At 39.1% G+C, this 27,283-nt stretch overlaps 1 protein-coding gene across 2 annotated transcripts in view; it reads right to left on the bottom strand.

Annotated features, from left to right (window-relative positions):
- Window positions 1–27,283, bottom strand: part of OXSR1 (oxidative stress responsive kinase 1) — a 94,784-nt gene that overhangs the window by 55,472 nt on the left and 12,029 nt on the right. Inside the window, exons 2-5 of one of the 2 annotated variants that reach the window (XM_074031693.1) lie at window positions 21,396–21,508; window positions 11,541–11,649; window positions 8,949–9,085; window positions 3,573–3,714 (exon numbers count right to left, since the gene is read on the bottom strand). In XM_074031693.1, coding sequence (XP_073887794.1) covers window positions 3,573–3,714; window positions 8,949–9,039 — 233 coding nt within the window. In that variant the 5' untranslated portion in view covers window positions 9,040–9,085; window positions 11,541–11,649; window positions 21,396–21,508. The remainder of the gene's footprint in view (window positions 1–3,572; window positions 3,715–8,948; window positions 9,086–11,540; window positions 11,650–21,395; window positions 21,509–27,283) is intronic. The other variant, XM_005546665.4, reaches the window with a different exon arrangement.

Below are 27,283 nucleotides of genomic sequence, written 5' to 3'. Positions count from 1 at the left end.
GCAAGTGAGCTACAATCATGCCACTACACTCCAGCCTGGGTGACAGAGAGAGAATCTGTCTCTAAAAAGGAAAAAGAAAAGTCAGTTCCCTTCAAACTCATGCCACCCAGCTTTAATATTATACTTTCTGTCTCTGTTGTTCATTAAGTCTTGCTTTCCAAGTCATCTTGCCTTATCTCAAGAAACTTTAACAATCACAGAGACAATCCACGTAATATCCTGCCTCTGAGTTCACTGATGCCATCTCTAAAGACCCCTCCTCCACTCTACCTGGGTCATCTACTTCCTCCATTTTTTATCTTGTTATCACCAAAACTGATCCAATTATGAAATACTAATTCAGACACCCCACTCTCCTATCTTTCGAGATAACTGTTCAACTACTCTACTATGACTACTCTGACTTCAAAGATCACTAATCCACTGACCTGTCTTGATTTTCCATCAGCCTCATCCAGTTTTCAAGATTTTAATCATGCTCTAATAACCTGACTCCCTCTTGTCCCTTTGTTCTACAAATTGCCTGTTTGGAGCCCAAGTCCCAAACAGCATCTTGAGCAAAACTAAAAGACAAAAACGGAGAGAGTAATTTTTTTTTTCTTTTTGACACAGTCTTGCTCTGTTGCCCCAGCTGGAGTGTAATGGCATGATCACAGCTCACTGCAGACTCAAACTTTGGGGCTCACTTGAACCTCCCACCTCAGTCTCCTGAGTAGCTGAGACCACAGGCGTGTGCCACCGTATCTGGATAAATTTTTTTTTTTTTTTTTTTGAGACAGTCTCGCTCCGTTGCCCAGGCTGGAGTGCACTGGCGCGATCTTGGCTTACTACAAGCTCCTGCCTCAGCCTCCGGAGTAGCAAGGACTACAGATGCCTGCCACCACACCCAGCTAATTTTTTGTATTTTTAGTAGAGATGGAGTTTCACCGTGTTAGCCAGGATGGTCTCAATTCCCTGACCTTGTGATCTGCCTGCCTCGGCCTCCCAAAGTGCTGGGATTACAAGCATGAGCCACCATGCCCGGCCCATATCTGAATAATTTTTTAAAACTTTTTTGTAGAGACAAGGTCTCACTGTGTTGCCCAGGCTGGTATTAAACTCCTGGGCTCAAGCAATCCGCCCGCTTCGGCCTCTCAAAGTGCTGGGATTATAGGCATGAGCCACCATGCCAAGCTGAAAGAGTAATTTTTAATATATAAAAAGCTCAGGATAAAAAAAGGCAGGAAGATACCAGTAGAAAAACAGGCAAAAGTTGAGCTGGGCTCAGTAACATGTGCCTGTAATCCCTGCTACTTGTGAGACTGAGGTGGGAGGAATGCCTGAGCCCAGGAGTTCAAGACCAGCCTGGGCAACACAGCACGACCCCATTTCAAAATAAAAGAAAAACAGGCAAAAATCACAAGCAGATGAGTCACAACAGGAAATACCAATTCCTTCATATAAATCTGTGTCCAACCTCACTAATAATCCAAGATGTCAAAATTGATACTATTCTTCATGTATCGAAATGTGTAAATTAAAATTTTTAATAGGCAAGGCTAGCAAGGGACCAGTGAATCTACCATTCTTATGCACTGCTAATAGATGTATAAATCACTACATTTCTGAAAAGCACTTTGGCAATGTCTTTTAAGATTCTTTAAAATGTGTTTTATGGAAAGCCAGATTTTTAAAAATTATAAAAATCACAGAGGAAAGTATTCATCACAGTGTTAAAAGCAATATAAACATAAAATATTTGGAGAATGGTTCCATGTATCATATAAACATATGTCACACTACACACTCAGAATCTGAACCCAGGAACAAAATAGATTTAAATAAAATTGTCTCCATTCCAAATCCAGGGACTAGTTCTGGTCCTGAACCAAATGGTGTAGGTTTACGCTTCCCTGTTCCTCCCCTTTAAATATATCTAAAATTCCCAGAAATAATCCAACAGACAATCATAAAAGAACTCTGAAAGGAGAAAAGAGGAAAGCAGAGTGGCTACGGGCCTCAGAACTTGAACGACAACATGGCATTATGTTTTCTGAGTTTTTCATCATCATAGGAAAGGTTTAAAAAAAAAGTTTCCTGAGCTTTCCTTTAATCTGCTATAACTCAGACTGGGCATTAGAGAGCCCTGAAATCCAGAACTATTGACTGACATATATCAAAAAGAGCCCCAAGCCTGCTCTCTCTCTGCCTAAAGGAGCAGAAAAGGGGCAGTCCAGCAGAAATCTAATAGGTGGTCCCATCCCTGACTCCATACTTGGAGTTGCAGGAGAGCCCACCATGCCTAAAGAGCAGTGCCAATAAAGAGCAGACAGGGGACTTCATCCCCTCCCCCATATGCAGTACAGCCAGTAGGCCCACATCACCCACATCAGTAGCACCAGTCGGCACAGCTGGCATCTCTTAGCCCTCCACTCAGCAGCAAAGGACTACGCAGGTCCAGTGTTTCCCAACTCCCCACCCAGGAGCAAAGAATGGTCTAAGGGAATAGCCTTCCATCCCCACAGGCAATATCAACAGGGACTGAATGGAAGCCCCACTGGCACCAGGTGGGAGTCCACATGATGGGACTAGGAGAGTGCTCACAGACCCGTAAGTCCTAAGTCCAGCATCTACCACGTATTCTCCACTTGGCAGCAACTGGCCCAGGGAAATCCACTCCACTCCCATAGATGGCATGATCAAGGACTGAATGGAAGTCCCCACAGTGCCAGGAGAAAAAAAAATCAAACTAGAAAAGCACTGCAAGGGCTCTAAAAATCAAATTATCATTGGAATCATAGCTCACAATAGTATGCCAGGGCCTATACACAACACCTAAACAGAGCACTTAGCTACTAAGATAGATCATTTAGATAGAATCATGAAATATTAAAATGTTCTTATTTATTAAAGAACAAAAAAAAAGGGCTGGGCACAGTGGCTTATGCCTGTAACTCCAGCACTTTAGAAGGCCATGGCAGGAAGATCGCTTTGAGACCAGGAGTTCAAGAACAGCCTGGGCAACATAGCGAGACCCCATCTTTATGAAAATTAAAAATTAGCCTGAGGAGGCTGAGGTGGGAGGATCACTTGAGCCCAGGAGTTTGAGGTTGCAGTGAGCTATGATCATGCCACTCCAGCCTGGGTGACTAAGACAGACTCTGTTTAAAAAAAAAAAAAAAAAGAAAAAAAGGCTGTAATTAAAAAAATGTTATTTTACAAAAAGTTTTTAATAATTTAGGGAAATACTGAAGATATAATGTAAAATTTTAAAAGCAAGACACAAAATTACACATACAGTATTGTTTTAGATATTTTTTAACCATATAAAAGAAAATGGAAAGCAATATTCCAAAATGTTATCAAGTGATTGCCTTTTGATAAGAAATTATGAATTTTTCCTGTTTTTATATTTTCTGGTTTCACTAAAGTACTTGTTTAATGTTTACTAGCTGTATAATTAAGACTCTAACCACAGTGTACTAAAACTAGTGATACAAAGAGCTATGATAACACTCAGAGATCATGATTCTGTAAGAGTGGGAATGGCCTTAATGAGATGATGTAACACAAGAGTGTTGTCTTTTACATACCTGTGGATCTGTCCATTTTTATGCAGATATTCCAGTCCTTCCAGTACTTCTCGGAGTATCGTAGCAATGGTAGATTCATCTAGGACTCCACTTTTGTGTTCCCCTTTTGCCACAATGTGCTTAATAATATCCAGAACAGAACCTGAAAACAGAAGACATAATTTTCTAAAAATCTCTAAATCATTCAATATAATTCAGATCCATTTTAGAATCAAAACACATGTAAACCTTCTCATAAACTTAATTGTGCAGGAATGAAAAAAACAGCAAATATGAGGAAATATAGAAGTTTAAAATTAGTAACTTATTTTCAATTCCAATCTAAAACAAAAAGTAGCCTGCTAATATTCAAATAGTATGTTATGCCAGCATCTCCTCTGGATGTCTAGAGAGAATCTGAAGAGGTAGTAGAGAATATTTAACTGCCCCTAAATAATCCCTAGGTAAACCATGCTCGTCAGTACTATTATAAGATACCACAAACCAATGCAGGCTTTTGACACCAGATTAGAATATGCACTGCTGTATGACTAAAGATATAAAAATACAATTGAAATGCCAATCAAATCAGGAGTGAAATACTTGGAGGGTAAGGATCACATACATACACAAACTAACTTAGGACTAAAATTATTTTTCAGGTTAATAAATTATAGAAATAAAATAGCTAAGGCAAAGATAAATACAAAAAGAATAAAAATTACAGTTCTTTTTAAGTAACAGTCCAGACGTGTTATCAATCCTAAACTTCCCAGGATAAGAAATAATGCTCCTACTAAAGGTTGAAGGCAGAGGAGGAAAAGACACCTATATGGTAATTAAAAGCACAGTGCTGACTACCAAAACTGAAGATTATAATCAGTAAAAAGTTTGGTGAAAATTTGTAAGATTTCTGGCCATATAATGGCCCATAACCATCACAGAACCAAAACAAAACAATATTAGCAACTGTGCCAAGAAGTTTAGAACATTACATAGACTGCACAGAAAATATTCAATACCCATTTCTTGGTACAAGACCTCAATGATCAAGACTAAAATCAAAACAACCACTTACACAGTTCTCTTAAAAACTTGCCCTACTGGGTACTTTTACTTCACACACTTAACAAGAAAAAATATACTTCCAAATACATAGAAAGAAGATGGAATTCTCAAAAACATGAAGGACTGAACACAAGTTTATTTTAGCTCCTACTTAAAATCCACTAACTTGGTAAACTTAGTTAAAAAGGCATAAACCCATAATTTAAAAAGAGAACAGGAAAGATAACAGAAGAGAGATGGCAACAATATTCTGGAAGATAGCAGAAAAAGAAAAAGTAAATAAGCACAGTGGAGAAATCTGAACTTCAGTGCTTGCAGAGGAGCTATGCCATTTAGGACAAAGTGATCCCTACCCAGAGCTCCAGAAAGGCTCAGAACTACACACACCAAGTACCATATGTGAGGAAGGAGTGAAGGAAAGGGTTGAAAACAGAGAAACTGGTTGAAAGTTCAGATAAGATTCTCAGATCCCTCTTCCTCCCTGAGGCTTGCCCACTAATACTCTCCACCTCTGATAGGACATAGGCAGTTTATTCTCTGAAGAGAGTGAACCAGAGAGGCTTACTCTCCAGACAGCTTCCAGACAGGTTTTCCTAACACATTATTACAGTGGTTCTTTCCCCTCTCCATTGCTGGAATTCATAAGTTTGTGATCCAGAAGGGGAGAGACCTCAGGAAGAAGTTTGTTCTGCTTAATCAACCACACATTAATCCCCAAAGCAAAGTGATTATACCAAAGGGCCACATGTTTCACTGTTCAAGAAATCCAGGTCACATAAGTACTGCTTAGTAAGAAAACAATTATATTAACACTGATCATAAACACTGTTTATAATGTAATACCTAAAATTATTATAAACACTATTTATAACATAATACCTAAAATAGGGAATGCAAAGGAAAACCAATTTCTACTGGAAATGAAAAATTAACACAACTTATCTACTTAACAATTAAGCCCTATTACATTACATGTGAGATCTAAGACTGGGTGCCACCAAATATGACAAGATAGACAAGATATACATGACATGACTGCTGACTTTAAGGGAACTTCCAGTCTGGTAGATCAAATAAATGCAGCATCAAATATCTTGGGGTACATAAAAAGTGACTAAGTCTGTAAAGAGTTTGAAGCAGGAACTCCTTTTCAAACTTTTAGATTTTTATTGATTTCACATCATCCAATGATCAATGGAGAGATTAAAGCAATGCACATCTCTAGTGTATGTCCAGAACAGACATTTTGAACAAAGTTTATGTAAGAAACCCTTCTTTGGCATAACAATTTATCTTCAGTTTCAAACTCCTCCCAACAATGTAATTCTCATGGGTGGAGGAATCGTCTAAGACCTTCATCCTTAACTGAGAGATAATGGTCCTGTAAGATCCCCTGCTTCTTATCCATTTGGTTTTCTAAGCCTCTTGTAGCCTCTAACTCGATGACGGTGTTTATAATCCTCCATCCTCAAACATCAAAATTATGAAGAATTCATGTCAGCTAAGAGAAAGGTGAAGAGAAAATATGCTAAGCAAAAGGGGGCAGATTATCACTGAATGACTCAATTAATACCTAAAGTAGGAATAATAAGGAAAATTTATAACCGCGTATGTAGTATCTTGTCCTCATGCACAATTTGTAAGAAATAGTATATAGGGATATCTGTTCTCAAACTTTAATGTGTGAAGGAATTACTTGGCAAGCTAGTAAAAATGCATATTCCTAGGCCCTATAAGACAGTCATTCAAGGGAACTGAGGGAGGGCCCAAGAAGCTGGATTTTAAAAGGCATTTAACAACTTAGATTACTTTGATGAAAGTTGTTCATTAAAATCCAAACATTTTTCAGAGTAAAAGTAAATAAATCAAATAATGGGAAACAGGGTATTTGGTACAAATTTTGTAACAAAGCAAAAAGTTTAAATGTAGATCATCTATTCCCAAAAAATAATCCCCTGTCAGGCCTGTGGCATGGAACATTTAAAAAGCAATGCAAAACTTTAATTGTCCAATAAAATCATTATAGAATATAAAAATAATATTGACAAAGTAGTGAAGTGGCTGCTGGCTTCAGACACTTGTTAAGTCTGAAAATTATAACTCAAACTAATGACTCCATCAACAAATTAATTTCCTCACTTTACTAGTATGAAAAGATACTCTTTAAATATAAAATCAAGTTGTTCAATTTAGTTACTGGTATCTCTAAGAAGTTTTAATCAATCTTTAGCCACTACTATGTCTTCCTAAGCCTCAGAAGGTTTCAAAGGGGCCAAAGTTTGCTTGGTCTGAATATTCCATTTTAGACCAAAAGATGTTATAGAAATTTTAAAACCCTGCTTTGTTGCTTGAACATCCAAAGCTGGTCACTATTAATATCAGACATTTTATCTGGGTCCTCCTTTAGATCAAGGAAGTCCCCATGCACTTTATCTCTTAGAAAAAGACAAAGTTGAGGGCAGCCTTAAACAACTATCTCAGACAGTGAATTTACCTTAGATTTCTGCATTTCTACACTTCCTCCCTTTAAGTACTACAGGTAACTCTTTTTTCCTCTCAGAAGTTTTCTTAATTACTTTGATTTCTAAAAAGCTTACATTTGCAGTTTGGTGCTAATAAACTGGAAATAGCTATTTATACCAAAAGTGCTTCTAACTTCGAAAGCTTAACTTCCTGTAGTAATAAATCCCAACATTCAACATGAGAGTTTTAATTAGCAAAGATAGGAATATTACAGTTATAAGGAAGGATCATTAAATGATTATAATATTGACACAATTAAACTTATTTTAACCAGGATGTACACCTGGTTGGTGGGATAAAAGTGACACTCACTATTCATTTTATGATTTAATTAACTTATTAAATTCTACATCAGTACAATGTTCCTAAATCAAAACTACGCTTTTGTTTTCAATATTCTAACTAAAAAAGTTGATGTGAAAGAAGGTACCCTATACATATTTCTGTTAACTCTGGTTATTTATATTTTTTAATTTGGGGAGCCTTTGCTTATCAGTAAGCCTCTTCCAAGAGTCCTCTTCTCTCATTCTCTCTGCTCCAACTGTGAATCTGTCAGTTCTCAAGACATATACACACTCCATCCTGTCTTCATCCCCGTTTTCACAGTATTCTCTCTAGCTAGATCACATCTCCCATCCTTCTCCAGCCTCCATTTCACCTGGCTAATTATTAGTTATTCTTTTTAATTTTAATTTTTTTTAGAGACGGAATCTCACTCTGTCACCCAGGCTAGATTGTAGTGGCAAGATCATGGCTTGCCGTAACCTCAAACTCCTGGCCTCAAGCTATCCTCCAGCCTCCCAAGTAGCCAGGGCTACAGGTCCAAGCTTAGCTAGTTGTTTTATTTTTGGTAGAGACAGGGTCTTGCCATATTGCCCAGGCTGGGCTGTTGAACTCCTAGCCTAAAGCAATCCTTCCGCCTTGGCCTCCCAAAGCACTGGGATAGCAGGCATGAGCCACCTCACCCAGGCAATTATTACTTATTCTTTAGATCTCAGGTGGACATCATCTCCAGAGGCAAATCTTAGTTAATCCCACTGCAACTGTTCTCCCTCAATAAGGTTAAGTTCTCCTGGAATTTGTTCCCATAGCCCACAAGAGCAAGGATCTGATGGCTTTATTCACCAATGTACTGGAGACCAATAAGTATTTGATGAATGTCATTTTAATTAAGCTATAATCCTGACACATCTTCCTCCTGTTTAAAAAAAAAAAAAGGTAAGCTGTGCTTAGTTCTAATTTTTGTTTTCTAAATGTTGCCTAATGTATCACCTCAGTTTAAATGTTTATTTATTTTATAACAAAAGCAAGATTTCATTTTCCTAAAAAGTGCAAAATTTTTAATATTTAAAAGGTTTAGATGTAATGATCATCTAAAATATAAGCACTTATAAAAAGAGTTATGACTAACTGGAACACATTTGAAAATTATCCTCCAGGAAATCTCCTGAGGGCTAGGCTAGAAAAATTGGGTAATGTCCCAGAAAACCTAAGACCAAGAGGGACAAAGAGCTACATTTAAAAAACATCCCACCCATCTACATGTCCTGCCCCTTCTATGATCAAGACATATACTCACTGAGAGAGGGACAGGAATTCTAAAAAAAAAAACTCGTTCTGCTTAGGAGTAGCAGAAAGCATAGGCTGGCATACAGGTATGGACGAGAGAATTAAGCAGACAATTCATTCCCATTCATCAGAGGACTTTTTTGCAAAACATTAAAAAGTTTGTATTACGTATTCTTGTAAATTACAAATAAAGAAAATTATGCTATAGGTGATCAATAACGAAAGACACAGTATTACCTAATACTCCCATATCTCTCCATACTGAAAGAACCATGCTTGACCACCATCTTGAAAGGTGGTAGGTGTTAGCAAGGCTTCCAACCATCATATGAACAGGGCCTTTAACAAAGCAATCCAGTTTCTCCAGTGTGTCACTAATGGGATTGAAACAAAAAGGTGATTCTGGCTACACTGAAAAGCATCAAATGGCAAGGGCTTATTACTATTAATGACTAAAATTTCTTGTGCACCTATTACATGTCAGCACAGCACATGATACATGATTCACATGTATCATCTCATATACTCCTCATCAATACCCTGAAATGCAGAAAGGTATTCCCATTTAACAGACAAGTAAAAAGTTTCAAAGAGCTGAAAGAGTTTTCCCAATAACATACAATTGCTAAGTAGAAAAACTGAAATTTAATTCTAAAGTCTTATGTTGTTTACAGTCTTTCTGGGGAAGTATGGTGTTCAGTGAGATATAGCAATAAAATTGCAAACTAAACAAATATGGATTATCTTTTCTGTAACTCTACATTCTAAGATGGAAAATCATACTGCCCACAAAATACACATGCAAGCAAAAACCAACCAGCATAGTGATAGGAAGGCCAGTGTGGCTCCATCACCCACTAGTCCTACCAGTCTTGCCATGTGATTCAAATCCATGCCTTGGCAAAATGACTAATTTACCAAATGGCATGAGCTTTTGGGTAACCAAAACAAAATGTTCGATCTATACATGCCAAGGTTTCACAGTTTGCAATGAGCAATATTTATATTTTATTGTAAGAATAAAGTAGAAATAATTGTATATATATTGCAAGATAAAGCACTTAAGTAATTATGTTAATATCGGGTAGCAAAATTTTCTGTGTAAAGGAAAAGAGATTCAAGCTTAAAAAATCTATGACATTAAACTTGTATTGGAAACTTGTATTAATGTCAAATTATAATTTTATTTTTAATATACTGTATTTCCAAGCTCTAGAAGCAATTACACTAGAGTAGTAATGAGCACTCCAAGCATCCAAGTTATGCTTTCTAAGTGCCATTCCCGAGGAAAAAATACCAAAGCTCATTAGAGTACTGGCTGATTCAGGGTCTGAATAAATGAATACAAATATAACCCTAGGGAATCTTGAACTAAAAAGTTAAGGATGTAATGAAAGACTGATGAGTTCATGTCAAGAGGACACAAGAGTGACTTTGAAAGGGCTCCCACTGACAATTTTGGACAACCTGCATACCAAAAAGAATAGAGTATAACTGATGGAAAGACACTGAATACATAAAAATCCTTGGGTCTATAATAATACTCGAAAAAGTGAAGGTCCTACCCAACTGCAAAAAGGAAAATTTTTAAACCCTCTCTACTATTGGAGATGATTACTAACAAAATTTTTACTCCAAAACTTGATCCTTAAAAAAGACTCAATTATTTATCTTGCCTTTTCAGTAGGAACTAGAGTACAGATTAATCAGTGTCCCAGTTGATATGGAAAAGTTCTTCATATAAGGATGTCAGTTTATAAATATAAAAGAAATGATGCTGTAAGAAAAATCACCGTTTTACAACTCCTGATGAAATAACTGACTCAAACAAGGATTTAAACAACAAATGTGAAAACCATTAAGATAAAAGACTTATGGAAAACTGGACACTCACTGGATACTCACAAAGTAAAATCTCACAGATTACTTGCTAGCTACAAAGGGGAAAATGTTACCTTTTCCATGGAGAGGCCTGGCTGTCCTAATCTTAAATAAACAAAACTAACATCACTATTAAAGATACAACCAGATAGCAAATATTTCCTGATGTTATGCAATATGAAATACACAGCATCACCAAGAAGTATCCTCCCACAAAATATTTAACTTGAATTTAATCAAGCATTTAGATCTAATTTTCAATATACAAAAAATAGAGGACTACAGATAAAGTTAAATACCACCAAGAAAAAATAATCAGATAAATCCAGAATATGGCATATTCTACAAGATAACTGGCCTAGACTCTTCAGTAAGTTTACATCATGGAAGGGAGGAAGCAAGAAGGAAGCATCCTAAATTAAGAGAGACTTAGACCAGGCACAATGGCTCACACCTGTAATCTCAGCACTTTGGGAGGCCAAGGTGGAAGGATCTCTTGAAGACAGGAGTTAGAGATGAGCCTGGGCAACAAAGTGAGACCCCATCTCCAAAAAAATTACATTAAATTAAATAATAAAATTAGCTGAGCATGGTGGTACATGCCTGTTGTCTCAGCTACTTGGCAGGCTGAGACGGGAGGATCACTTGAACCCAGCAGTTTGAGGCTGCAGTGAGCCATAATTGCACCACTGCACTCCAGCCTGGGTGACAGAGCCAGCCAGTCTCTAAAAAAAATTAAGAGAGATTTAAGCGGCATGACAACGAAATGAAGCAAATGCAATGTGTGAAACCTGTCTTGGCTCATAGATTAGCATCTTCAGCAGATACTATATTTTCAGTATGTCCTCAAATGCAAATGTCCATGAAAACAAAATCATAATAGAAAAGGAAACTTTTATTAACTTTTCAAACCATGGTACTTATAGCATTTCCTTGTACTCTACTCACCTCCACTTAGCAGCTTCATGACAAGCCACAGCTCATCTTTTACCACAAAAGACGTGTAGTAAGATACAATATTAGGATGATGGCACTGACTCATGGCTTGAATTTCTTTCTACAAAGAAAAGAAAACATGATAATTCATTATATGCAAGCCCAAAAAAATGTTATGAGTTAGCAAATCCAGATTTTGAAATCTCAAGTTTTTGTCACACCTTTCTGGGATCTCTCCATGGCTCTGATTTCTTCAAGAATGGTTAAATCAATAAAACCACTTTGTCTCCCTCAGTCCATTCTGATTCAACTTCTTCCTCCACTCATTACACCAGTAATCTTTCAAACTAGAAACATACTATTTAACACACCCTGACACAACACTCCAGGAGGCCTCCTTTGGGACATGTATTTTTGCTTCAAGGTGCCCTTGAAGAACCATCTTGGGAAATCTGGTTTTATACCCATAAAGGATATTAACTAGTAAACAGGTTTTTTTTATAATTTGTGTAGGGATTTTTTTTTCTTTGCAAAATATTACTTCATTCTGTTTTTGTGAAACGATTAACAATTCTCACACTAAAGAGAAACAAAATGAAATAGGACAATGTCAAAAACTAAATCCAGAGTAGAAATCTGAGCCAAAAATCTAAGCTTACTCTATCTCAGCTTATGATTTTAAATTAGATTTGGTATGATAAAATGCCTTATAAAGCCTTGTGTGATAAGGGCCCTGTTTACCTGCTTCTTTTAACTCTGGACTTTTAACCCTATTGTGCCTCAGTCTCAAATATACTTCCCCTATCATCTCTGCCTAGCTAACTCCAATTCTTCCTTCTGATCTCAGTCTAGACAGAATTTCCTCCCAGCTTCCCGGGTTTAGTTAGATGCTCCTTCTCTTAGCTTCCAAGCACCCTGTATATCTCCTCCCATCATGGTACATAAAATAATGGATAGTACATTGTGTGCTTATCTGTCTGTCTCTCCCTTCTAGGCTGAGAGCTCCATGAAGGCAAGTACTTAAAAGTAGATTCTCAATCACTGTGGAACTTATCTGACCATACTATAATTGCCTATTTCTTTTCACATCCCCCACAAAACTGTAAGCTCAGTGAGAACTAAAACTGTTCTTAGCACATATCATTGTGCCTGGCACAAAGTACACCTTTAATAAATATTTGTTGAATGAATGAAATACTACAGCACTTTATATGGCCTTTCACCTATTAATGTACCTGCCCTATGCCCTTGGGATTTATTCAGTAAGATCAATTGTATGAAAGTCGTTCATAATCCCTGATTCATGAGGAGTACTCAATAAATGCTAACTTTCAATTTCTCATCTTCTTTACTTGAATGCAACTTCCTTTATGGCAAGGATCTTGTCATATATATCTTGCAACCCCAAAGTCACCAGCACAGTCTTCTGTACTAAAAGATAAGTAAATATGAAAGAAAAGGAAGAAAGAACTAAAGTAAGCACCTTGCTATCAACACAGTTATACAGAATTTCAAGGATAAGGTAAGTACATATAAGAGGAAACAGATAAGAGAGCATACAGGTACCAAATGAGTAGTAAAGATGTTAAATGTTGCAAGATGATTCTGCTGAGAAAGAGCATAAAGGAAAAAAAAAATAAATGTTAAAAAAATCTATAGGAAAGAACAATTAAGGTAGGCAAGTGTGAACAAAAAAAGCCTTTACAGAAGAGGTGGGAACCAGGTTTAATTCTATAGGATGGGGAGAAATAACAGTACAAGATGGTAGGCACATATGATTTTCATAAATGATGAAATACGTAAGACATCCAATGAGTAATCTGTCTAGGATAAGAAGTTCATGTTTTCAACAGATATTTACAATACTAAGCGCCTACTATAATACCTAGCATGTGCCAAGCATAGTGCTAGGTACTCAATCACCATGGGGAGTCCTCATGAAACACAGTTTGGTAAAGAAGTTAGACAAATACTACTTTACAATACAGAATAATAAACAGCTCACAGGGGAAGTACTAGACACTACATGATTTCATGGGAGAGGCACATTAAAAAATAGGAGTCATAACATGGAAGGCTTGGAAGTTTCCTACATTAACACTCCAACAGGAAAGGAAGTAGGTTTTTAAGATTTTTGATTGTTTAATTACCTGGGACTAGATAATAAAGGACCTTGAAAGTATATTAAAAAATTAGGCTTCATCCTAGCAGCAATGGAGAGATATCAAAGGTTTTTTGTTTTTTTTTTTTTTTTTTTTTTTTTTTTTTTTGAGGCGGAGTCTCGCTCTGTAGCCCAGGCTGGAGTGCAGTGGCCAGATCTCAGCTCACTGCAAGCTCCGCCTCCCGGGTTTACGCCATTCTCCTGCCTCAGCTTCCCTAGTAGCTGGGACTACAGGCGCCCGCCACCTCGCCCGGCTAGTTTTTTGTATTTTTTAGTAGAGACGGGGTTTCACCGGGTTAGCCAGGATGGTCTTGATCTCCTGACCTCGTGATCCGCCCGTCTCGGCCTCCCAAAGTGCTGGGATTACAGGCTTGAGCCACTGCGCCCGGCCAGGTTTAACTATATTATACATTTTCATAAATCACCCTTGGATGCCACATAGAAAATCAATGAAGAAGACAAGACTACAGACAAGGCTTCTGTGTAGGTTGTTGCCACCGCGTGAGTGAGAGATGACGGAGAAATGATAAACAGCTAATTTATCAGTTCTGATTACTATACTACAGCTATATTAATATTAGGGCAAGTTGGGTGGATAGCATAAGGAAACTCTGTACTACTTTTGCAATTCTTCTGTAAGTTTTAAGCTATCTCTTTTTTTTTTTTTTTTTTTTTTTTTTGAGACGGAGTCTCACTCTGTCACCCAGGCTGGAGTGCAGTGGCGCGATCTCGGCTCACTGCAAGCTCCGCCTCCCGGGTTCACGCCATTCTCCTGCCTCAGCCTCCCGAGTAGCTGGGACTACAGGCGCCCACAACCGCGCCCGGCTAATTTTTTGTATTTTTAGTAGAGACGGGGTTTCACCATGGTCTCGATCTCCTGACCTTGTGATCCGCCCGCCTCGGCCTCCCAAAGTGCTGGGATTACAGGCGTGAGCCACCGCGCCCGGCTAGTTTTAAGCTATCTCAAAATAAAAGGTCAAAAAATTAGTGGCAGTATGAATGAAAAGGGAAGAGTCAAGAGATAATAACAGAGAGGTACAAACAATAGGATTTGGTGACTGATAGGGAAGGTGAAGGAAAGAAAAATCACATGACAGAGTGACAATGCGAAGAGTTAGGGTCAAATTGTGGAAGGTCTTAAATGTTGAGCTAAGGGTTTTGAGCTTTAATCTGGAAAGGGGAGTACTACAAAGGGTTTTCTAGCAGGAGATTATCAAAAAAACACAAAATTCAAAGACGAAAAGGGGCTTAAATATTCTTTTTCTTGCTTCTATTCCTTAAAAGGGGAAGGGGAAATCTTCTTGTAACTTAACTACCAGTAGAGTTATCCTTTCCTCCTTTCAAAAAGAAAAATAAATACATAAATGATTCACAAGAGTGGTATATGAATACTGACTTAAATTACCCAGCAGCTTCCTCAACCACCTAGAAGTGAATTCCTGGGCCAGGTACAGTGGCTCACCCCTGTAATCCCAGTACTTTGGGAGGCCGAAGTAGGAAGATCCCTTAAGCCCAGGAGTTTGAGACCAGCCTGGGCAACAGAGTGAGACTCTGTCTCTATTTAAAAAATAAATTAATAAAATAAATAAATAAAGTGAATTCTACCCCTTCTAATGAAACTGCTTTCTTGAAAATCTCTTATTGTCTGCTAGAGCCAGATTTTTTGTTTGAACTATATAGTTCTCCACCTCAAGCTTTCTGAAGCCTTTTTTTTTTTTAATGATAACTTTTTATTCCTTCCTGAAATTCACTCACTATCATTTCTACCATTACTTTCTGGTTTTCTAATTCCCTAAATGTAGTCAGTTTTCCTCCATTTCACACACCCAAATAAAGTTAATTTATTCATTCATTCATATACGATAAACAAAATAAAGTCCCTGCCTTAACTGAGTGCTCATTCTAGTACTAATGTATTTTCCATCCAGGAAATCTGTGTTTTCCTTTCCATTACCACCATCACTGCCTGAATTTAGTGTCTCGATATCTCTGTATAGCCCAGTGTACCTCAAACTATGTGTTATAATCTATATGGGTCATGAAATAAATTTAGTGGATTGTATTTTAAAAAGATGAATAGGCCGGGTACGGTGGCTCAAGCCTGTAATCCCAGCACTTTGGGAGGCCGAGACAGGCGGATCACGAGGTCAGGAGATCGAGACCATCCTGGCTAACATGGTGAAACCCCGTCTCTACTAAAAAATACAAAAAACTAGCCGGGCGTGGTGGCGGGCGCCTGTAGTCCCAGCTACTCGGGAGGCTGAGGCAGGAGAATGGCATGAACCCGGGAGGCGGAGCTTGCAGTGAGCCAAGATCACGCCACTGCACTCCAGCCTGGGCGGCAGAGCGAGACTCTGTCTCAAAAAAAAAAAAAAAAAAAAAAAAGATGAATAAATAGGATAGAAAATGAAAGTACATTCTATATAATATGAAAATGTTTCAGTTATATTTATGAATATATATCTTTAAATATCAGGTAATGATAAAATATATCTTTCTTAGTGAGGGTCTTATTTTCAAAGTTTTACAAAGTTGTTGGTCTGGACTACAGCAAAGCCTACTAACTAGTCTCTTTGCCACTGATCTCTTACTCCTTTGCAATTCACTTTGCCATATATTACAGAATTAATCTACTGGGATGGCTATGACAAAAAAGATGAACAATAACAAGTATTGGTGAGGATACAGAGAAACTGAAACCCTCATACATTGCTGGTGAGAATGTAAAATGGTACATCTACTTTGGAAAATAGCTTGGCAATTTTTCAAAAAGTTAAACACAGAGTTACCATATTACCCAGCAATTCCACTCTTAGGTATACACCCAAGATAATAAAACTAAAATGTACACACAAAGACTTGCACACAGATGTTCATCACGACATTACTGATAAAAGCCAAGAAGTAGAAACAGCCCAAATGCCCAACAACTGATGAAAGGACAAATAATATGTGGTATATCTATATAATGGACTGTTATTCACCAATAAAAAAGGAAAAAAAAACTGACACATGCTACAATATGGATGAACTTTGGGAACATGCTAAATGAAAGCCAGACACAAAAGGTCACACATTGTATGAACCTATTTATATGAAATGTCCAGAATAGGCAAATCTACGCAGACAGACAGTAGATTAGTTATTGCCTAGGGCTGAGGGGAGGAAAGAATAAAGAATGAGTGGTCATGGGTATGGAGTTTCTTTTTGGGGTGATAGTGGTGATGGCTGCACAACTTTGCGAATACACTAAAAACCATAGCATTATACATTTTTAAACGGTAAATTTATGATACATGAATTTTATATCAATAAGGCTATCATGTTTTAAAAAGTATTATAAAACTAAACTTCCTAAAACTCGGTTCTAATGAAGTCATTTCCCTTTAAAAAAAAAAAAAAAACACAAAACTTCAAAGACATTTGCCTCTATTTCTGTAGCTATCAACATTTCCTATCAAATAAAATCCTAATTCTTTTTACCTATTATTTCTTCTTTATGGTCTCTAGGCTGTCTACTATTCTTTCCTGATTTTAAACCCCTGCCAGGCAGAGTTGCCATCTATGCCTGTTTAAAGTCTACACAGCCCTGGTGGCCCAGGCCACAAACATTTCCACAAAGCCCTCCATTTTCACAATTAGAAGCTTTCTTCCTCCTCTTTCTTTCACACTGCTTTTTTTTTTTTTTTTTTTGGGAGACAGGGCCTCACTCTGTGTCACCAAGGCTGGAGTGCAGTGCCATGAACATGACTCACTGCAGCACTGACATCCTGGGCTCAAGCAATCTTCCCACCTTAGCCTCCTAAGTAGCTGCGATAACAGGCGCATACCACCACGCCCAGCTAATTTTTTTCTTTTCCATTCTAGAGACGAGGTCTCACCATGTTGCCCAGGCTAATCTCGAACTCCTAGCCTGAAGTGATCCTCCTGCCTCAGCCTCCCAAAGTGCTGGGATTACAGGCGTGAGCAACCATCCCCAGCAGCAGGTTCTTAAATATTAGATTTTATTTTAAATTTTGCATTATATAAGTTTTGTGCCATTTCTTGTTTGTTTTCTGAGACAGAGTCTTACTCCGTCACCCAAGCTAGAGTGCAGTGGCACAATCTTGACCCACCGTAACCTCCGCCTCCCAGGGTTCAAGCAATTCTCCCGCCTCAGCCTCCTGTGTAGCTGGGACTACAAGCGCGTGCCACCACGTCTAGCTAATTTCTGCATTTTTAGTAAAGATGGGGTTTCACCATGTTGGCCAGGCTGGTCTCAAACTCCTGACCTCAGGTGATCTGCCTGCCTCTGCCTCCCAAAGTGCTGGCATTACAGGCATGAGCTACCATACTTGGCCCTGTTTCAAATTACTTTATACCTCCCCTGAGACATTTGTCACACTCTGCCTTGGTACAACAGGCAAGAACCTTAACTCTTTTAACTAGATGTGAAACACCTGATAGAAGGAACATTTTAAGCCTCTTGATGTTCCCCATAGATGTCCAATGACTTTAGTCCTAGCATCTGTCAGACAAGAGAAATATTTCAAAATACTACAATGTGTCTTTCTTAGAGAAAAGCATAGGAGTACAATCTCTGGAAAAAAATAAATGCAGTAATTACGATTTGATAGCTGATTTTCCCATCACACTTAGCAAAGGTCATCAGATAGAAAATACATGACAAGAGAAAGAAGCAATACAATGACCCCTCACTAGTAATTGTCACACATGATACACACCTGTTAGCCCAGTTTACATCAGCGCTCTTTGGAGAACCCAAAGAGTGTTGCATTATAATAAAGATAGCGTTGAAAATAAATTTTAATATTACAACATCAAAAGTCTAGTACACTGATCTCATAGACTTTTTTTTAAGAAAACTGAAGGATTTCACATCTCTCAGGAATAGAGCCCCTGGCACTCAGATCTCAGTATCCTGTAGAACAGGTCCTGGTATCACAAATAAATCAGGTATTCTCTGCATTCCTGATGTTTCTTCAGTATGTAGTGAGATCTTACCTGCTTACTTCCCCCACCCCCAAAAACCCAAGTATCTTAAACTTGCTTTACTAAAATGTACTTTTCCCCCCTTTACTTATTTGCCAAGTATTAATATATGCAAACTATATTTGCCACACAAAGCTTATTGAAACATGAGCAAAATGTACACATAGCTAACCAATTTTCTTTTTAATAAAATATAACAAATTTGCATGTCTTTAAAAGGCCCTAATGTAAGAACAAAAATATTGCTTTCAAGAATGTCAAATGATATTTAAAAGGAAATGTCCAGCCAGGCACAGTGGCTCATGCCTGTAATCCCAGCACTTTGGGAGGCCGAGGCAGGTGGATCACCTGAGATCAGGAGTTCGAGACCAGCCTGGCCAACATGGTGAAACCCCATCTCTACTAAAAATTGAAAAATTAGCTGGGTGTGGTGTCGTGCGACTGTAATCCCAGCTACTCGAGAGGCTGAGGTAGAAGAATTGCTTGAACCTGGGAGGCAGAGGTCGCAGTGAGCCAAAATCACGCCACTGCATTCCAGCCTGGGAGACAGATCGAGACTCCATCTCAAAAAAAAACAAAAAAAAAGAAAATAAAATGTTCTTTCTACTTTTGAACTAAGATTATAATCATTTTATTAGTACTATACGAAGTAGACAATAATAGACTTAAGTCAGAAAGACCTGATTTTTAATCCAGACTCTGTCACTTATATGATTTCCTTCCTTCATCTATAAAACAGAGCTACTACTTAGCTCATGGAGATGTGTGTGAGGTTAAAGCACACTGAAGTGCCTTTTGCGGTGAACCCAAAGATGTTTGCTATTATCATCAAGTGAACTTAAGTTATTTAAACTTTGAGCCTCAGCTTAATCATGAAGCAGTAAATAATAAGACTTTCATTCATTTTACTCTATCCTTATCGATTAAATAACTGGCAAATTATAGGTTTTCATACTGGACTTCTCAAGTTCTAGTCTTAATATGTAGGTTAAAATTTTTGTTTTTCTTTAACAGAATTAGTTTGCAGTTTATCAACTTCTTTTATCATCACTGCAGTTCAAGTGTCCAAACGGTGCTCTAAAGTATTATGGTATGTATCAATCCAAGATCTTCAAATAAGATTTCAATCAGCATTTCCTTCCAAGAAAGCGTTCTCTCACCAAAGATGGCTCAAGATCATTCCAGCAACCCACTCCTTCAGGTCCTACTCGTACATTACCAATTGCTAAAGAAATATATTTGTCTCGTCCATCTCATATATAATTATATATTATGCTATATATAATTCCACTACCTCTTTTTCTTTAATTCCAACTATTCCCTAATGTTCAGTACAGACACCACCAGAAATAAAATACAATTTGGGAAAGCGAAAAAAACTTCTGGATGGGCAGGTCATTCCAGTCCTAATACCAGATCTTTCTAGCACTAGCTGTACATGCTCTGAAAGAAAGTACTTAATAAAATAACAATATTAGTTCATATTTGTATGGCAGTTGAGTTTGCAAATACTGTATCATTTGAGCCTCAAGAAAAAGCTCATAAGGTATCCAAAGCAAGCATTACTATTTTTGTTAAGCCAAAGAAACTGAAAATTTTGAAACAATAATAAGTAATTTTAAAAACTAGTTTCCCAGCCGGGCGCGGTGGCTCAAGCCTGTAATCCCAGCACTTTGGGAGGCCGAGACGGGCGGATCACGAGGGCAGGAGATCGAAACCATCCTGGCTAACACGGTGAAACCCCGTTTCTACTAAAAAATACAAAAAACTAGCCGGGCGAGGTGGCAGGCGTCTGTAGTCCCAGCTACTCGGGAGGCTGAGGCAGGAGAACGGCATAAACCCGGGAGGCGGAGCTTGCAGTGAGCCGAGATCTCGCCACTGCACTCCAGCCTGGGCGACAGAGCGAGACTCCGTCTCATAAATAAATAAATAAATAAATAAATAAATAAAAACTAGTTTCCCTTGCTGAGCACTGACTATATACTTAAAACTATTCTGGGTATCACAATGCATAAAAGAAGTACAATACAATCCCCGTATGGTTACATTTTAATGTCACAGAACATCTTACAGCTATTGCTTGGAACTTCCTTTTCTTCTTCCTTTCCCTAGCCTTTGAAGAAGCTAATGCTGCTTGGGGGTTGTTCTATATCTTATATCAGCTATCAGAATAAAAGTTTAAAAGGCCAGAGCGTTTTAAAGGATATTCCTTTTGACCCAGGAATCACAATTCCATGGTATTATTTTAAGGGAACAGAGAAGTAAGCATTGTTTGTAACAATAAAAAACAGGAAACAAGGTAATTAGCAAATATCAGAGAACAGTTAATAAACTGTGGTCTATTCAACAGAATACTATACACATATTGTAAATGATACTGATCCATACTTACAGACACAGAAGCAGTTCTATGATAAATGATTAAATGAAAAGAGCAAGCATCTGATTACATTATCATAAAAATACAAATATATTCAAATGTTCACTCTGAAAGGTTATATATTAAATGTTAATGTCAGAGTAAGAATATTGTAACTTTTTTCTTTCTACTTATCCAGACTTTATAAATTTTACAATGAATATTATTTATTAATGAAGAAATCATAAACCTTTTTTTAAAAAAGAAATACATCAAAAACTTCAAGTTATTTCCCATTGTAATGTGAATATATACAAGTATATCTCTCCATTTCAGAAGTATGAGATGTGCATACCAGGAGTTCATCCATGCTAGTTTGACATTTCTCAAGGTTTATCCGTTTGATTGCCACTTTCTCCTTTTTAGGGGCACAATAAGCTGCTTGGACCACAGCAGTTGCTCCACTCCCTAAAAACAAATACACAAAAGAGTAAATAAGTAGATGAATATATAAGAACATGACATTTCTAATTCCCATACAATTTAAACAAGAGTAATTCTTTTTTTTTTTTTTTTTTTTTTTTTTTTTTTTTTTTGAGACGGAGTCTCGCTCTGTCGCCCAGCCCAGGCTGGAGTGCAGTGGCGCGATCTCGGCTCACTGCAAGCTCCGCCTCCCGGGTTCACGCCATTCTCCTGCCTCAGCCTCCCGAGTAGCTGGGACTACAGGCGCCCACAACCGCGCCCGGCTAATTTTTTTTTTGTATTTTTAGTAGAGACGGGGTTTCACCGTGGTCTCGATCTCCTGACCTTGTGATCCGCCCGCCTCGGCCTCCCAAAGTGCTGGGATTACAGGCGTGAGCCACCGCGCCCGGCCAACAAGAGTAATTCTTACCTTGTTCCTACAGTGCCTAAAAGATACAGAAAAACACTCTAAAGAGTGTCAGTTAAAACAAAAGCCTCAACCATTTCATATGTATTACCAATAAATACCAGTGCAAAAAAAATTTCAAAACTGCTAGTATTCCAGTTCCAGGATACAATGGCATAGGCTCACATTTCCTCACTCTTCCCCTCCAAATACAACTAAATAGCCTAAAAATAATTCAACAATCAGAAGAGGACTCTGAAAGGTAGAAAGAGAGAGGCAGACTAGTTAGGGATCGAAAGACTTCAAGAAAACACCACAGTAAGTTCACTGGGTTTTCCCTTTATCTCCCAAATATCCCAGACTGGACACCAGAGAGGCTTGTAAACTGGAACAAACACCACGAATGGATGGATTAGGCAGATACAGACAAATAAATAAATGAGAAAACTCTGCTGTCTCTGGCCAACAGTCTATGAAAGGGGCAGCTCAGCAGAGACCTAGTGGAGAGATACATTTTCCAGTCCCCACCCAGGACAGTGGTGAACCCAATCCACCCCAACATCAGCAGGGTCTCCACACTATGCTTCAAACAGTAGCAGGCCAGATTCAGCACAGTGCCAGTCAGGTGTCTGCCCCCCACACGTGGCAATGTCAAGCCAATCTGCCCTTAGCAGCAGCAGAGCCAGAGCCCCACATCCACAGGTCAGCCCAGGCAGCTGCAGAGATAGAACGGGAGTTCTAGAGGTGCCAGAAGAATAAAACAGAAAAAAAACAGCATTGCAAGAGATCTGAAAACTGAATTACCATAGGATTACAGCTCACAAAAATAGGACAGGAGCTATACACTAAACTTAAATAGGGTAACTGCCTATTAAAAGAGAAGAATTAAATAGGATCAAGAGTCTCAGCCAGGTGCAGTGGCATGCACCTGTAATCCTAGCTAATCAGGAGGCTGAGGCAAGAGGATCATCTAAGGCCAGGACTTAGAGACCAGCCTGGGAACATAGCAAGACCCTTTCTCATTAAAGAAAAACAAAACAAGTCTCCTAACATAATAACCTAAATGTCCAAGGTACAATTAAAAAAAAAAAAAATGACCTCTCATACCAAGAACCAGGAAAAGCACACTTAAATGAGAAAAGAAAAAAGACGACCATACGATCATACTGATGCCAACACCAAGATAAATCAGATGTTGGAATTTAAAATTCTGATAAGAATTTTAAAGCAGCCATCATAAAAGTGCTTCTACAAACAACTACAAAATCTCTTGAAACAGGCCGGGCGCGGTGGCTCACGCCTATAATCCCAGCACTTTGGGAGGCCGAGGTGGGCGGAACACAAGGTCAGGAGATCGAGACCATCCTGGCCAACATGGGTAAAACCCCATCTCTACTAAAAATACAAAAATTATCAAGCCTGTAATCCCAGCACTTTGGGAGGCCGAGACAGGCGGATCACGAGTTCAGGAGATCGAGACCATCCTGGCTAACACGGTGAAACCCCGTCTCTACTAAAATACAAAAAAAAATTAGCCGGGCGAGGTGGCGGGCGCCTGTAGTCCCAGCTACTCGGGAGGCTGAGGCAGGAGAATGGCGTGAACCCGGGAGGCGGGGCTTGCAGTGAGCTGAGATCCGGCCACTGCACTCCAGCCTGGGCAACAGAGCTAGACTCCGTCTCAAAAAAAAAAAAAAAAATACAAAAATTAGCTGGGCGTGGTGGTGCGCACTTATAGTCCTAGCTACTTGGGAGGCCGAGGTGGGAGATCACTTGAGCCTGGGTAGCAGAGGCTGCAGTGAACCAAGAACAGGCCACTGCGCTCCAGCCTGGGAGACACAGTGATACTCCGTCTCAAAAAAAAAAAAAAAAAAAAGTTGGAGTTATACAGACATGAGCCAGGGAGCAAATACTGACATATGCTTAAAAACACTGTTTTCATTATGAAAACATACTAAGTGACGCCAGGCACAAAAATCCATATATAGTATGATTCCAATTATATGAAATACCAAGATTATAAAAATCCATTGAAGCAGAAAGTAGATTAGTGGTTACCAGGGTCTGGAGGGAAGGAGAAATGGGGAGTACAGCTAATGAGTACAGTTGACCCATGAAAAATGTGAATTTGAACTGCATGAGTCCACTTACATAAAGAATTTTTCCAGCCAGGAACAGTGTTTCACGCCTGTAATCCCAGCACTTCAGGAGGCTAAGGCTGGCGGATCACTTGAAACCGGAGTTCGAGACCAGGCTGGCCAACATGGCAGAACCCTGCCTTTACTAAAAAATACAAAAATTAGGCTGGGCGCAGTGGTATGCCTGTAATTCTAACACTTTGGGAAGCTGAGGTGGGCAGATCATAGTGGGTCAGGAGATCAACACCATCTGGCCAACACAGTGAAACCCTGTCTCTACTAAAAATACAAAAATTAGCCAGGCATGGTGGCACGCACCTGCAGTCCCTGTTACTTGGGAGGGTGAGGCAGGAAAATCATCTGAACCCGGAAGGCGGAGGTTACAGTGAGCTGAGATTGCACCACTGCCCTCCAGCCTGGGCAACAGAGCAAAACTCTATTTCAAAAAAAAAGATTATTTCCAATCAAATGCAGATGGAAAATACAGTATTCACAGGATGAGAAACTCACATATATGGAGGGCTGACTTTTCACACAATGAGGGTTCTGCAGGACTAACTGCAGGACTTAAGTATGCATGAATTTGGGTATACTTGGGATTCCTGGAACCAGTTGCCCACATATACTGAGGGACAACGGTACACTGTTTCTTTTGGAGTTATGAAAACATTCTGGAATTAATGGTGATGGTTGTACGACTCTGTAAGGATGCTGAATTGTACACTTTAAAAGGGTAAATTTTATGGTGTGTGAATTGTATCTCAATAAAGCTGTTATAGTCCAGAAATAATGGCTCATGCCTGTAATCCTAACACTTTGGGAGGCCAAGGTGAGAGGACTGCTTGAGTTCAGGAATTCGAGACTAGCATGGGCAACATAGCAAGACCCTGTCTATGAAAAATTTAAAAATTAGCCAGGCCAGGGGCAGGATGTGAGTCCAGCACTTTGGGAGGCCAAAGTGGATGGATCGTTTGAGCCCAGGAGTTCAAGACCAGCCTGGGAACATAGTGGGACTCCGTCCCTACAAAAATACAAAATTTAGCCAGGCGTGGTGGTGCACATGTGTAGTCCCAGCTACTAGGGAGACTGAGGTAGGAGGATCGCCTGAGCCTGGGAGGTTGAGGCTGCAGTGAGCTGTGGTCATGCCACTGCACTCCAGCCTAGGTGATAAAACAGGACCCTGTCTCAAAAAAAAAAAAAAAAAAAAGCCACATGTGGTGGTGCACGTCTGTAGTCCCACCTAGTCTGGAGCCTGAGGTAGGGAGGATCACTTGAGCCTGGGAGTTTGAGGCTGCAGTGGGCCATAATCACACCACTGCACTCCAGCCTGAATGACAGAGAGAGACCCCATCTCGAAAGTAAAAGAAAATAAAATAAAGCTGTTATTTAAAAATATTTTCAAGTGTGCCAACACATTTCTAATACTAATGTGCTACAAACATTAAAAATTTAACATGAGGCCAGTGTGGTGGCTCCTGCCCATAGACCTAGCACTTTGGGAGGTCAAGGCAGGCAGATCACTTGAGCTCAGGAGTTTGAGACCAGCCTGGGCCACATGGCAAAACCTCATCTCTACAAAAAAAAAAAAAAAAAATAGCTGGATACGGTGATGTAGGCCTGTAGTCCCAGCTACTTGGGAGGCTGAGGCAGGAGAATCGCTTGAACCCAGGAGGCAGAGGTTGCAGTGAGCTGAGACCGCCCCACTGCACTCCGCCTGGGTGACAGAGCAAGACTCTGTCTCCAAAATATATATATATATGTATGTGTATATATATGTATACATGTGTGTATATATGATTTACACATATAACTATATAATTCGACAGAATTTGTATTTGTTACATTTAAATCCATTTGAAAATCTCTCAATAAAGCCACACAAACACAACCATAGGCAACACCAACATGGATAAATCCAAATCACAGTTCTGACAAACTAAGTAAAAACTCTGCACACAGCTGGGCACAGTGGCTCACACCCGTAATAACAGCACTTTGGGAGGCCGAGGCGGGCGGCTCACTTGAGCCAAGGAGTTTGAAACCAGCCTGGCCAACATGGTGAATCCCCGTCTCTATTAAAACAATACAAAAACTAGCTGGGTGTCGTCACACACGTCTGTACTGCCCGTTATTCAGGAAGCCGAGACACAAGAATTACTTGAAGCTGGGAGGCAGAGGTTGCAGTGAGCTGAGATTGCACCATTGCCCTCCAGCCTGGGCAACAGAATAAGGCTCTGTCTCAAAAACCAAACAAACAAGTAATGGCACCAAACTCACAAAATGCAAAATTTAAAATAAAATCTAATATTTAAGAACACACTTCTGGTGGTGGTGGCTCACATGTATAATCTCAGCACTTTGGGAAGCTGAAGCAGGAGGACCATTTGGGGCCAGGAGTTCGAGACCAGCCTGGGCAACACAGTAAGACCCCGTCTCTAAAATGAAAAATAAAAATATTAGCCGGGTGTGGTGGTGCACACCTGTAGTCCCAGCTACTTGGGAGGCTGAGGTGGAAGATTGCATGGGCCCAGGAGGTCAATGCTGCAGTGAGCCATGTTCACACCACTACACTCCAGCCTGGGTGACAGAGTGAGACCTTGCCAAAAATAAAAATAAAAAATAAAAAAAGACTGAGAAAGAAAGGAAATAAAAAAGAAAAGAAAAGAGCATATTTAGCATTCAATAACGTCATCCCATAGTGTACACAAACAACTTTGACAACAGTTTAGGAACATTAACTTTTACTTGATAAAAATCATCCAACAGGCTACTACTGAAATAGTTTGCAGTTGATCTGCTTCTTGGTTGAGCTCCCTTTGTTATGTGTATAAAACAGAGAGGCAGAATGGTAGTGCTTGCCATTAAGTTCCATCCCTCTCACATCCTATCCTCTTAATTATTTCTGCATAGAAGCCCTGAAGAAAGTTTAACTGCTTTCTCTTGCCTTCAGTGAGAGGCCACTGGCTGACTCTTGGAAACACCAGGGAATAGGAGAAGTAAGCTAATCATGCTGGTCACAAATCTACAAGAAAGGCATTTCTCAAGTCACAGGAGACATAACATGGCCTCTGCAAAGTACCTTTGGTCCCAGATAACAGACATCTTCTAATATGTAAATGTGTTCACTGATTCTTTACAATATTTTTACAAATGTACTATCCAGTGGTATTCTTTTTAACCAGTATTAGTTCTCAAACCAGCTATTCTACCCCTGGATAATCTAACACTGATTGATTTATC

The sequence above is a fragment of the Macaca fascicularis genome, chromosome 2, assembly GCF_037993035.2.
Source record: "Macaca fascicularis isolate 582-1 chromosome 2, T2T-MFA8v1.1".
NCBI lineage: Eukaryota > Metazoa > Chordata > Mammalia > Primates > Cercopithecidae > Macaca > Macaca fascicularis.
This window is presented reverse-complemented; position numbering and strand designations above follow the sequence as displayed.